The sequence below is a fragment of the Tympanuchus pallidicinctus genome, unplaced genomic scaffold, assembly GCF_026119805.1.
Source record: "Tympanuchus pallidicinctus isolate F22 unplaced genomic scaffold, pur_lepc_1.0 scaffold9, whole genome shotgun sequence".
Lineage (NCBI taxonomy): Eukaryota > Metazoa > Chordata > Aves > Galliformes > Phasianidae > Tympanuchus > Tympanuchus pallidicinctus.
Window position 1 is genome coordinate 18,492,939 of NW_026294813.1, and position 12,092 is coordinate 18,505,030.

At 42.1% G+C, this 12,092-nt stretch overlaps 1 protein-coding gene across 1 annotated transcript in view; it reads right to left on the bottom strand.

Annotated features, from left to right (window-relative positions):
• Positions 1-412: 412 nt before the first annotated feature.
• Positions 413-12,092, bottom strand: part of LOC128074298 (uncharacterized) — a 96,372-nt gene continuing 84,692 nt past the window's right edge. The window contains exon 2 of the mRNA XM_052670002.1: positions 413-1,269. Coding sequence (XP_052525962.1) covers positions 413-1,269 — 857 coding nt within the window. The remainder of the gene's footprint in view (positions 1,270-12,092) is intronic.

Sequence of the window (12,092 nt, forward strand, 5' to 3'; positions counted from 1 at the left end):
ACACAATATATACAATTTAATTGCAATTGAGATTAATAAATCAGACAAGATGAGAGAAAGAGAGTTCCCGGGACCGATTCAAACCTGAAAAGCTTGGAACGGCTAGGAAAGCACCCTCCAGCACCCATTGCAAGGCAGCAAGAGAGCGCCCCCCACACCCGGAAGGGCCAGATCCCGTGACTTCTGTAATGTACAGGGATAGGTACTTGGATTTAGGGCAGTGACACTTTAATGCCCCGTACACTACATGATGTTTTGATGTGGAATACTGAAACCCAAAAACAAAAAACAAAAACAAAAAACATAGAACCATGACATTCCACCCCTTATTCTACATCATTACATCATGCTTAATATATATATACAAACAAACAAACAAACAAAAAAATTAAAATGCATTACACAGACATGGTTATATGCATATACATAGAATTACTAACTGCACTTCCCTCAGCATCAAGTTTCCCTGATGTACACATTGGACATCCCCATTCTTCTGCATTACCCACCAAGTGGATCCTGGTCCCTGGGCAAAAACTGTACCACGGAGAGGTTTGCCCTTTCCAGAAGCTGGAAGAACCCAAACTGCCTTTCCTAACATGTTCTTTACATGTACAACAGGGACTTTATCTCCCTCTACAGTATGTAGGGAACTGGATTGGTTAGGACCATCACGATTGATAGATCCTCTGGTATTGACCAACCAGGTGGCTTCTGCCAGATGTTTCTCCCAGTGCTTAAATGTTCTGCCACCCAGTGCTTTTAGCATCGTTTTTAACAACCCATTGTATCGTTCAATTTTACCAGAGGCTGGTGCATGATAGGGAATATGGTAAATCCACTCAATGCCGTGATCTTTGGCCCAAGAATTTACAAGAGAATTTTTGAAATGAGTCCCATTATCTGACTCAATTCTTTCCGAGGTGCCATGTTGCCACAGGACTTGTTTCTCGAGACCCAGTATGGTGTTTCGGGCAGTAGCATGGGGTACTGCATATGTTTCCAGCCACCCAGTGGTTGCCTCCACCATAGTGAGCACATAACGCTTACCATTGTGAGATCGTGGCAAGGTGATATAATCAACCTGCCATGCCTCCCCATATTTATACTTTTGCCATCGCCTTTCCTCCCAGAGAGGTTTCATCCTCTTGGCTTGTTTGATGATGGCACATGTTTCACAGTTATGAATAACCTGTGCAATGGCATCCATAGTTAAGTCCACCCCTCGGTCTCTGGCCCATTTGTATGTTGCGTCTCTCCCTTGATGACCTGAGGTCTCATGGGCCCATCAAGCTAGAAATAGTTCACCCTTGTTCTGCCAGTCCAGGTCTATTTGAGCCACCTCAATTTTGGCAGCTCGGTCTACCTGATGGTTGTTTTGCTCTTCTTCAGTAGCCCAACTCTTGGGCACATGAGCATCTACATGACACACCTTTATAACCATATTCTTTATTAGGGCAGCAATGTCTTTCCACAGTTCAGCAGCCCAAATAAGTTTACCCCTTCTTTGCCAGTTATTTTGCTCCCACTGCTGTAACCATCCCCATAAGGCATTTGCCACCATCCATGAGTCAGTGTAAAGATAGACATTGGCCACTTCTCCCGCTCAGCAACATCTAAGGCCAGTTGGACAGCCTTTACCTCTGCAAATTGGCTTGATTCTCCTTTCCCTTCAGTGGCCTCTGCAACTTGTTGTGTGGGGCTCCACACAGCAGATTTCCATCTGCGATGCTTTCCCACAATACGACACGATCCATCTGTGAATAGGGCATATTTCTTTTCATTCTCTGGTAGTTCATTGTATGGTGGAGCCTCTTTAGCACGAGCTACCTCTTCTCCTGGTGGTGTTCCAAATTTTTTACCTTCAGGCCAGTCCATAATGACCTCTAGAATTCCTGGACGACTGAGGTTCCCCATCCGTGCTCGTTGTGTAATCAGTGCGATCCACTTACTCCAAGTGGCATCAGTGGCACGATGGGTGGAGGGAAACTTTCCTTTAAACATCCAGTTCAGCACTGGCAGTCAAGGTGCCAGAAGGAGCTGTGTGTCAGTACTGACTACTTCAGAAGCAGCCTGAACCCCCTCATAAGCGGCTAAGATCTCCTTCTCAGTTGGAGTGTAGTGCTCTTCTGAGCCCCTGTAAGCTCGACTCCAGAATCCCAGGGGTCGGCCTCGGGTCTCTCCTGAGGCTCTTTGCCACAAACTCCAAGTGGGACCATTTTCTCCAGCAGCGGTATAGAGGATGTTCTTTATACCCTGCCCTGTCCGTACTGGCCCTAAGGCCACGGCACAGGCTATCTCCTGTTTAATCTGTTCAAAAGCCTGCTGCTGCTCAGGGCCCCATGTAAACTCATTTCTCATTCGTGTCACATGATAAAGGGGGCTTACAATGAGGCTGTAGTTTGGAACATGCATTCTCCAAAAGCCCACTGCACCCAGAAAAGATTGTGTCTCTCTTTTGCTAGTGGGTGGAGACATGGCAGTGATTTTGTTGATCACATCTGTCGGGATGTGACGACGGCCATCTTGCCACTTTATACCTAGGAACTGAATCTCCTGGGCAGGTCCTTTCACTTTGCTTTGCTTAATAGCAAAACCAGCACTCAGAAGAATTTGGATCGTTCGCTCTCCTTTTGTAAAGACTTCTACTGCTGTATCGCCCCACACAGTGATGTCATCAATGTACTGCAGGTGCTCAGGAGCACTGCCCTGTTCCAATACAGTTTGGATCAACCCATGGCAAATGGTTGGGCTGTGTTTCCACCTCTGGGGCAAACGGTTCCAGGTATACCGAATGCCCCTCCAGGTGAAAGCAAACTGTGGCCTACATTCTTTGGCCAAAGGAATGGAAAAGAAGGCATTAGCAATGTCAGTGGTGGCATACCATTTGGCCGCTTTTGACTCCAGTTCATACTGGAGTTCTAACATGACCGGCACAGCAGCACTCAGTGGGGGTGTGACTTCATTCAGGCCACGGTAGTCCACTGTCAGCCTCCATTCTCCACTGGCTTTACGCACTGGCCATATGGGGCTGTTAAAAGGCGAGTGAGTTTTGCTGATCACTCCCTGGCTCTCTAGTTGACGAATCAACATATGAATGGGGAGCAAAGAATCCCTGTTGGTGCGGTACTGCCGCCTGTGCACCGTTTTTGTGGCAATTGGTACCTGTTGCTCTTTTACTCGCAGCAGCCCCACAGCAGATGGATCTTCTGACAGGCAAAACAAAACAGACAGCTGCTTAATGTTGTCTGTGTCCACAGCAGCTATTCCAAAGGCCCATCGATACACCTTAGGATCCTTGAAATGCCCGCTTCTGAGATAATCAATACCTAGTATACATGGAGCCCCTTGGCCAGTCACAATAGGATGTTTTTGCCAGTCCTTACCACTGAGGCTTATCTCGGCCTCCAACACAGTCAATTCTTGAGAGCCCCTGGTCACTCCAGAAATATGGATTCATTCTGTCCCTTCATGACTCGAGGGCATCAGAGTGCACTGTGCACTAGTGTCCACCAGTGCCTTATATTTCAGTGGTTCTGATGTGCCAGGCCATTGAATCCACACAGTCCAATATACTCTATTATCCCTTTCCCCCCCGACTGAGGGCAGGGCCCCTCTATTCATTACCTGTGGTAACTGGAGCAACTGCACTGGTGGTTGATCTGCCTTGTAATTCTTTCACCCGGGCTCGTAGTACAGGAGTAGGTTGACCGTGCCACTTCCTCATGTCTTCTCCATGGTCACGTAGGCAATACCATAAGGCAATTCGTGGTGTATTATCCCTTACTTGAGCCGGAGAGCGTCTGCCTCTAACAGCTGAGATCTTTGATGGTGCTGTGTGACGTGAGAAGGAAGGTTCATCGTCTTTAGTTAGGTGGGCTCGCATAAATTTCATCATCTCCTTCACCTCCTTCGCTAGACTCGTTTGATTATCCTGATCTTCATCAAGTGTTTCTGATACTGCTACAGGTTTGTCACAGTTAATTAGTTGAGACACTTGCTCCGTCATTTTTGATATAGCAGCCACAGCAGCATGAATTGAGGACAGCAATTGTTCGTAGTTTTGGAGCGTAACAATACATAAACTAAGGGCGTTCTCTGTTGTTCTTGGTATCTGTCACACGCTGACATCAGTGTAGAGGCATATTTGTCTGGCGCTGTTGTCACGATTTTCTGCCATATCTCAGGCGTTGTCCTCACTTTTTCAGGGTCGCGGTTTTGTTGTGGGTGGTTAGGAACAAAGTTAAGGTCATACAACATTTCCACCACGCCTATTTCCCTCAAATACTGGATACCCTTTTCAACTGCATCCCATTTCTTCATCGCAATCTTCAAGCCATTTTTGAAGGGATACTTTTCCTTCACGGCTATTAACACTCATTCCCAGAGGGAGGCAGCCTCATCCGTACACCAACTAATTCCTCTATCAATAGCTGGATCTCTGGCAATGGCGCCTAGTTGGCGAGCTTCATTACCATCCAGAGACAAGCTATGGGCCCCACTGTCCCAACAGCGAACCAACCAGGAAACAAGAGTTTCATTCGGGCGCCGTGTAAACTCCTTTCTTGAACCTTGGATTTCAGTCATCTTTAGAGGCTGGCGAGTAGTAATAGAGACTTCCTCTTCATCACTCTCTTCTGCACGTCTCTTAGTTTTCCCTTTTGCCTTTCGCGATGGTGGTGGTCCTGAGGAGGGCCCCTCGCCTGGATCTTCCTCCACCTCCTCCTCCTCTTCTTCTCTTTTTCGTTCAAGACGCGAAGACACTCGTTTCCATTTCTTGCCCTCCACAGGAGCAACTGGTATTGTTACTGGTGTCTACTGTGATTGATCAGATTTGACTTGGGGATTTTCCCCTTTGGCTTGAACCTCAGAAACTCTCTCTCTTCAGAATGGTATTATATAGGGCACGGTAAGCACAAGCCAAACCCCAAATAAGTTGTACCTCCTTAGATTTATGTAAGCCGCATAGTCCCTGACTCAAATGCTGGCTTAGTTTCTCAGGATCCCACAGGTGCTCAAGAGTAAAATCCCATGACACTGAGGGTCCCCAGGATTCTAAGACCTTTCCTAAACCTCTCCATATTCCCTGCCAGTCATCATTCTCTAGTTTTGGAGGAGACTCCTTATTACGAATGCGTTGGAGTACATTCAGGAAAATTAATGACATGCACACCAACATGAGTATTAATGACACACTCACCAACATGAGTATTAATTCAAGATTCGAAAAACATTTGATAAACCGAGAAGAAAACCTGGAGACTGGTCTGAACATTGTGTTGTTTGTAAAATTAGTTATTCCATTTGGGATGTAGTTATTTGTGAAATTAGCCATTCCTTTGGGGATGTAGTTGTTTGTGAAATTAGCCATTCCTTCTGGGATGTAAATGTCAAAATTCAAATCATACCACATTGCAAGTAGGTAAAACATAGGTGTCTCCATCAGTGCCCTTAGGTAGTTACATATGAATGCAATTCCACAACACACAAGTGTGAGATGGATTATTGGCCAGTAGGTTGTGAGTAACACCATTGCTTTAAATCCTTTACCCAGCACCCCCACGATAACGAGTGGGTTCATTGCTGGTGCTTGCTAAAAAGGGGTTAATCAATTGAAGCTAACAAGAGGAGGGAAAAAAAAAAAAAAAAAAGAAAAAAAAAAAAAAAAAGGCACTACCCAGACTAAGTAGTGCTCAAAGTTTACAAATATCCCAGAACACTGGCAGTACGCCTAATCTTTCAAGGTCAGGTTTTCCAGCACAGAAACTTGAACTACTGATAACGCTCCCTAACAAAGCTCTCTAAGAGCAGAGAGAAAAAGAGATTCGTTCTAAAAACTAAAAAGCAGCTCGAGCCCCACGTTGGGCGCCAAAAATCTGTCACGGAGTTGACGAGATCAGTCTATGTCCGTGACAGGGGCGACAGGCCTCTGCCCTCCCCCCACCCCAGTCCCACAAAAATGGGAAGGAAGGAAGGGAGGAAAAGAGCTGCGGCAACAATCTATGGAGGAAAACTTATTTTACTATAATATTGGAATACTAGATAACACAATATATACAATTTAATTGCAATTGAGATTAATAAATCAGACAAGATGAGAGAGAGTTCCCGGGACCGATTCAAACCTGAAAAGCTTGGAACGGCTAGGAAAGCACCCTCCAGCACCCATTGCAAGGCAGCAAGAGAGCGCCCCCCCCACCCAGAAGGGCCAGATCCCGTGACTGCTGTAATGTACAGGGATAGGTACTTGGAATTGGGGCAGTGACACTTTAATGCCCCATACACTACATGATGTTTTGATGTGGAATACTGAAACCCAAAAACAAAAAACAAAAACAAAAAACATAGAACCATGACAGAGTGCGCATGTGTGTGTGTGCATGTATGTGTGGAAGTAGGTTAAAATTCTATTTTAACTCTGTTAGCTGACTTTGAATTCCTTTTCATAACAAAGTTCTTCTGTGATTTTCAGCACTCTGAATTACTGATCTCTTGGCACATTTCACCTAACTTTAAGTATTAAAGTCTTACCTGAGAACACCTACATCTGAAAACTTGTTCACTCTGGTTTTCCCCTGCAGTCAGTTGACAAAGATGGAAAACTCAAAGGAGTGATTCAGATTACAGGTGGCCTAACTCCCCCTCTATCAGGAGCTTAAGTGACTAAGCATGTCAGCTGAATGCCTCAGCTTAGTGCAATGCATCAAAGATTTAGGAGCCAATGGGATATAAGATCTTGAGTATCTAATCTAGGACCTACACAAAATGTACAGTAAGCACTTAAACTGTCATCCTTAGCTGACCTCTCATGTTTGAGAAACTTAAAATCCTTTGCCACATGACTTCTTTAGTTTAAAGTTCCCCAGGTAACTATAACTGTATTAAGTTTTGGCAGGGATGAGCAGCCTATCTCATACTTGATTACAATGCAGCAACTAGACTTCCTTATACTTAAGTCTTCTGGGAGGATCTAACTCTAGAAGACAACCTAAGGAAGGGCTAATAAGCATTCATAGATACATAGTAATGGGGATATCTACGTTCTTCAGTTGTTTCCACCTCTCTTTTCAAGCAAATTAATGGTTGTCATTTCTTTAATTTAGCATCTTAGTCATCTTAGTTGATCACTTAGTAAAGATGTGGGAGACCAGTGTTCATTTCCACATTTTAATGGGATTCAAACATTTCTCCATGTACTAAACAACAGGATATATGCTATTTCAGCTCAAGGCAAAAGAAAGAAAATTATTTTTGATCTACCTGCTGAATCCATAGTATTTAACAATTTGAATTTGGGAGGAGGGAGGAAGAGAATGAAAATAGAGATGGAGAGAAAACAACATAGATGGACAGAAGTGACACTGTAACAGGAATTTTGGGGCATTCTGTGAAGACAGGAACAAATTACCTTGTATTTATTGTGTAGATACACTACATATTTCAGCAGTGTTTATAAGTTAAATTGTACACTGCATGATCCCTTTCTTGTTTGTCTTGAAGTACCTTTTTGCATGCTGGTATCCAAATGACCAGAAGAATTAACCCAGAATTCCAGAATTCCACTGCTTGTACATGTCATTCTTATCCCTCAGTTTGACCAGAAGGTTCTTGCCCAGACAATCATCTCAAGGTATCTTGTCTAGAAATTTCTTATAAAAGATTGAAGTTTTCTTTCCTGATGTTCAGGATCCTGACTTTTCTTCTTTGGCTGACACATTCTCCTCAGGATCACAAACTCTATTAGGGCATGGTCACTACAGTCCAGACTACCTCCAATCTTAACATCCTTAATGATTTCTTCTGCAATGGTGAGCACAGGGTTCAAAAATGTTTCTCTGCTGGTTAGCTTATCTCATATCCTGCACTACGAAATTATACTCAACACTCTTCCAGAATCTTTGGTATTGACTGCAGTCTGCTGTCACGCTTTCCAGTCAGACATCCAGATGGCTGAAGTCTCCCATAAAGATGAGAGACTGTGATTCTTGTAGCTGAAGCAAGATGGTCTCATCCATAGGCTCTCTCTGGTCAGACAGACCTCAGCCAGGCTATAAATAGTGTTACTTTCCCAGAGCCCTCTCAAGATCAATTGGGACAGTTCTGTGATTTTTCCCTGTGGTTTCCTGAAGAGGCAATGTGCCCTGACACACAGAACTCTATCCTCTTCCCACATAGAATCTAGTTTAAAGCTCTGTTAATCAGTCCAGCCAACTTGCTTACCAGAAAAATTTTGCTCTTTGAAGTAATTTATTTCAGTTTCCTTGTTATCTTTTGCCTTAGTGGTCCATGGCTCACTTGTTACTCAGTGTAATGCAGTGTTGCCAGCATGCCACAAGGCAATAGTCTGAGGACCTCTGCTAGCACCCTGTCCCTCTAATCTAGCTATACTATACTAAACTAATTAGCAGGCTCAATATCAACACATACACCTCAAACAGTTTAAAGCTCTGCCAATGAGCTCTGCTAATTTTCCCCAAGGACACTCTTCTCCCTTTGAGAAAACTAAACCTTATCTGGTGTCTATGAGCCTAATGTCATACAGGCCAGTCTGTTGTCAAAATACCCAAAGTTTTGGTGACAGCACTGGCCACTAAGCCAGGGGTTTATTGATAGGATCCTTCAATTTCTTTCAATATTCTTACCCAGTAGAGGAAGAAGGAAAAAGATGATTTATACTCTCAGTTTCTTCAGGCAGTTTTTCAAGGCCCTGGAGTCTCTTTGATGACCTTTGAACTGCATGTAGCTGCTTCATCTCTACCCTCCTGGGAAAGCAGTAATGGATAATGATCTATTGATCGTACCATGCTAGACACTTTTGTAGTGACATCCTTCACCCAAGTCTCAGGGATGCAGCAGATTTCTCTAAGAGCATCTGCATGGCATACCAGGCATTCACTTCTCTGCAGGGAGAACTCATCAATATCTAGTACCTGCCTCCTCTTCTTTGAGCATGTAGCCTTGATCCTGGGAGAAGGCTTTTCTAGTTTTGGTTTTGTTGATTTCTCTGGTACAAACAGGCCTTATCACCCAAAGATGGGAATTCCACATCCTGAGCCTACTACCTGTTTTACAGAGGGACTTGGAGTATTGGGGGGGCAGTGGAGTAGGCAAGAAAGGGTTCTGCTTGCAGCCACACTTTGTCCACTTTTTTCTTCAACTTCTTGTCTTCAGACTGGCCATGAGAGGACACAGCTTGCTTTGGCTCTTGAACTTTCTTCTGCAGTAAAACTTCTCTGAGAGTTCAGTGTAGTTATTCTGCTCTTTCTCTTTGGCTCCAATGACACATTTTAACTCATATATTTCATCTTGTAACCTCACCACAACACTGAGCAGATCTTCTGCCTACTCGCATCTTGTGTAGATACAGTGCTAGTGAAAGGCTCAGGCACTCTGTGACACCAGAGGCCTGCATGGCTGCATGTTTTCCTCAGTAATCAGCCTGGGTTTCTGCATCCTTTCAGTTGGGTGTGGACGCCCTTGCTCTCAGTGGGATGGATACTATGACTAAAATCTTTGCTTGTGGAGAGTGATAATCCTGTGTAAAACAATTTCAAAGAGTAAGTATTAAAATGTCAAAAAGAGAGAATTTTTTTTTTAACCACAGGACACCAAGATAACATTAATAACCTTACTTGACTATTAAAACTGCAGACTATATTCTTAAACTTCAGACCTTTATGTCTCTCAAATGGCTCTACGTGTTTAAAGGGAAAATTACACTCAGAACCTATTAACCTACTTTCAGTATTCTGGGTCCATTTACTTCTGGAAGTGTACTCACATATAGGTAGCAAAAACAGCTAAGGAGAGAGTGAACATGAACTGATGAGTTCTTTCCATTACTGGAAAAAATCTTCCCACGTTCATATTAAGGAGCACTGGGAAGAGTTAGACAAAGGTCTTACTGGTATTAATGGCAATCTATGTCAATGTTAGCATACACTGGTAATAAAACCATGTGTATAGTTTTACGTGTGTATGTGTTCGTGTATACACACGGATATATATACATAATGGCTTCTCTGCTAACTTGCCTACTGTATGGGTTTTTATGCCAGTAAATGTGCAATTCCGTTCTACTTGGAAAGCTGTGAAGTCAGAGTAAGAAGAGTAAGAAAAGTTGATGGTAATTGGGACACTATTTTCTTACCTTGAAGAGAAGGATGAATTCACTAAAAAAAATTACAAGACATAATTTCCAGAGAACACTATAAAGTTAATAATTAATTAAAATAGAAATCTGTGAGAAATTAGATGTGATTCTTTCCTCAAAATTTCTCTGATCTCTAAGTTTGTTTTCCTGACCAAATTTACCCAAATTATTTTCGTTAAACCACTTCTGCCTGTATTTAATTTTAGCAAGTCTTGCCTGAAAGGCACACTTCAGGCAGTTCATATACCCATATTTGAGCAAAATGAGTATCTGGAAGTTGTTACTCAGCAGGTGTAGACAGGTGTCTTCTTAAGGACAAATTAACTACTAGCTATAAAGGGTAGTGAAGAATTAGGATTATGGATATTCCATGCTTCTGAGTTAGGACCGTCTAGAAAATCTTGTTAGATATTTTAGATTAAAAAAAAAAATCTTCGTTTTTTGATGTAACATTTTTGGTTTTGTTTTCTTGTTTAATTGTTTGGTAAACATTACTTTCAAAGAGAAAAGCAACATCTCAATATATTCATACATCTTTTTTTTTGTTGTTTTCTTTTTTTTTTTTTTTTTTTCTTTTTCTTTTTCTTTTTCGTTTTCTTTTTCTTTCTTTTTCTTTTTCTTTCTCTTTTTCTTTTTCTTTTTCTTTTTCTTTTTCTTTTTCTTTTTCTTTTTCTTTTTCTTTTTCTTTTTCTTTTTCTTTTTCTTTTTCTTTTTCTTTTTTCCTGTTCAAAATAGTGTTTGTATTTTAAAGGAGCACTGTAAAGTTTTCAAAACCTTTATGTAAGCTAAGGAACAATATCTTCTAGAAGCACCGTGATCCATAGACAAAATTCTCATCTTTCTGATTATTATTTCCAGTTATTTCCAATCCAGTTATTTCCAATCTGCACCATTACCTTGCATCATACCCACCATCACTTTATCTTGTCCATGTTTGCCACAGATTCCCACCAGCAATGGGAAGGATGGATTACAATAGATAACAGTAAATCTTTATATTGAAATTTATGTCTCCTTGTATTTCTTCTGGTACAAACAGGCCTTATCACCCAAATTTTCAGCTGTCCCTTCTATTCTGTTTTTGTTATATACAAAACTTCAAAAGCACAGTTACATTTCTTTTCAAAGTGGATGAGACTGGAATAACTATAATGGCAGCCACTTGAAGATCCTATACTTGTCATAGTCAGTATAAAATCCCTCCCACTCACACTAGTACATGAGTGTTTACTTATGAAAAATCTACAAGGCTATTCTAAATAAACAAAAACATTGGACAATTGTAATATGTATATAATAATAATCTGTAAATATATGCTGAAAAGAAAGGACAATTTATCAGTCCTTTTAAGGCTTCCTTATTTTCTTTGTAATATCAATTTTCACATGAACATTTCAAAATGTACACCATGACAGCAACAGATCATCATAATCATCCAGATATCAGTTCCTACAATGCACTGAAGATATTTTTCTGACAATGGTGTGAGAGGCCAACAAAGTGTGTGTGTGTGTGGGGGGGGGGGGCCTTCTGAACTTTGTTTTTTTCCAGCAGGGATAGTCATGCTAGGGATGTGAAGGTTAGGGGCAGCTTGGGAGGTAGTAATCATGAGAAGGTGGAGTTCAAGACTTTGTGTGGAAAAAGTAAAGCAAAAAGTAGAATTGGTACTCTGGATTTTCAGAGAGCGACTTTGAACTTTTCCTTCACTTACTTGGAGGTATCTCATGGGCTAGAATGCTTAAAGGTAAGGGGGCCCAGGAAAGCTGGGCAACATCTAAACGGCACTTCCCCAAACTCAAGATTGGTGCATATTTAGAGTATGAAATTGGGAAAGGGAGGCAGGAGACCTGTATGGATGAGCAGGGAGCTCATGGATAAGATCAAAGGAAAGAAGAAGGTTTATGAAATGTGGAAAAAGGGCCTATACTCTTGGAGGAA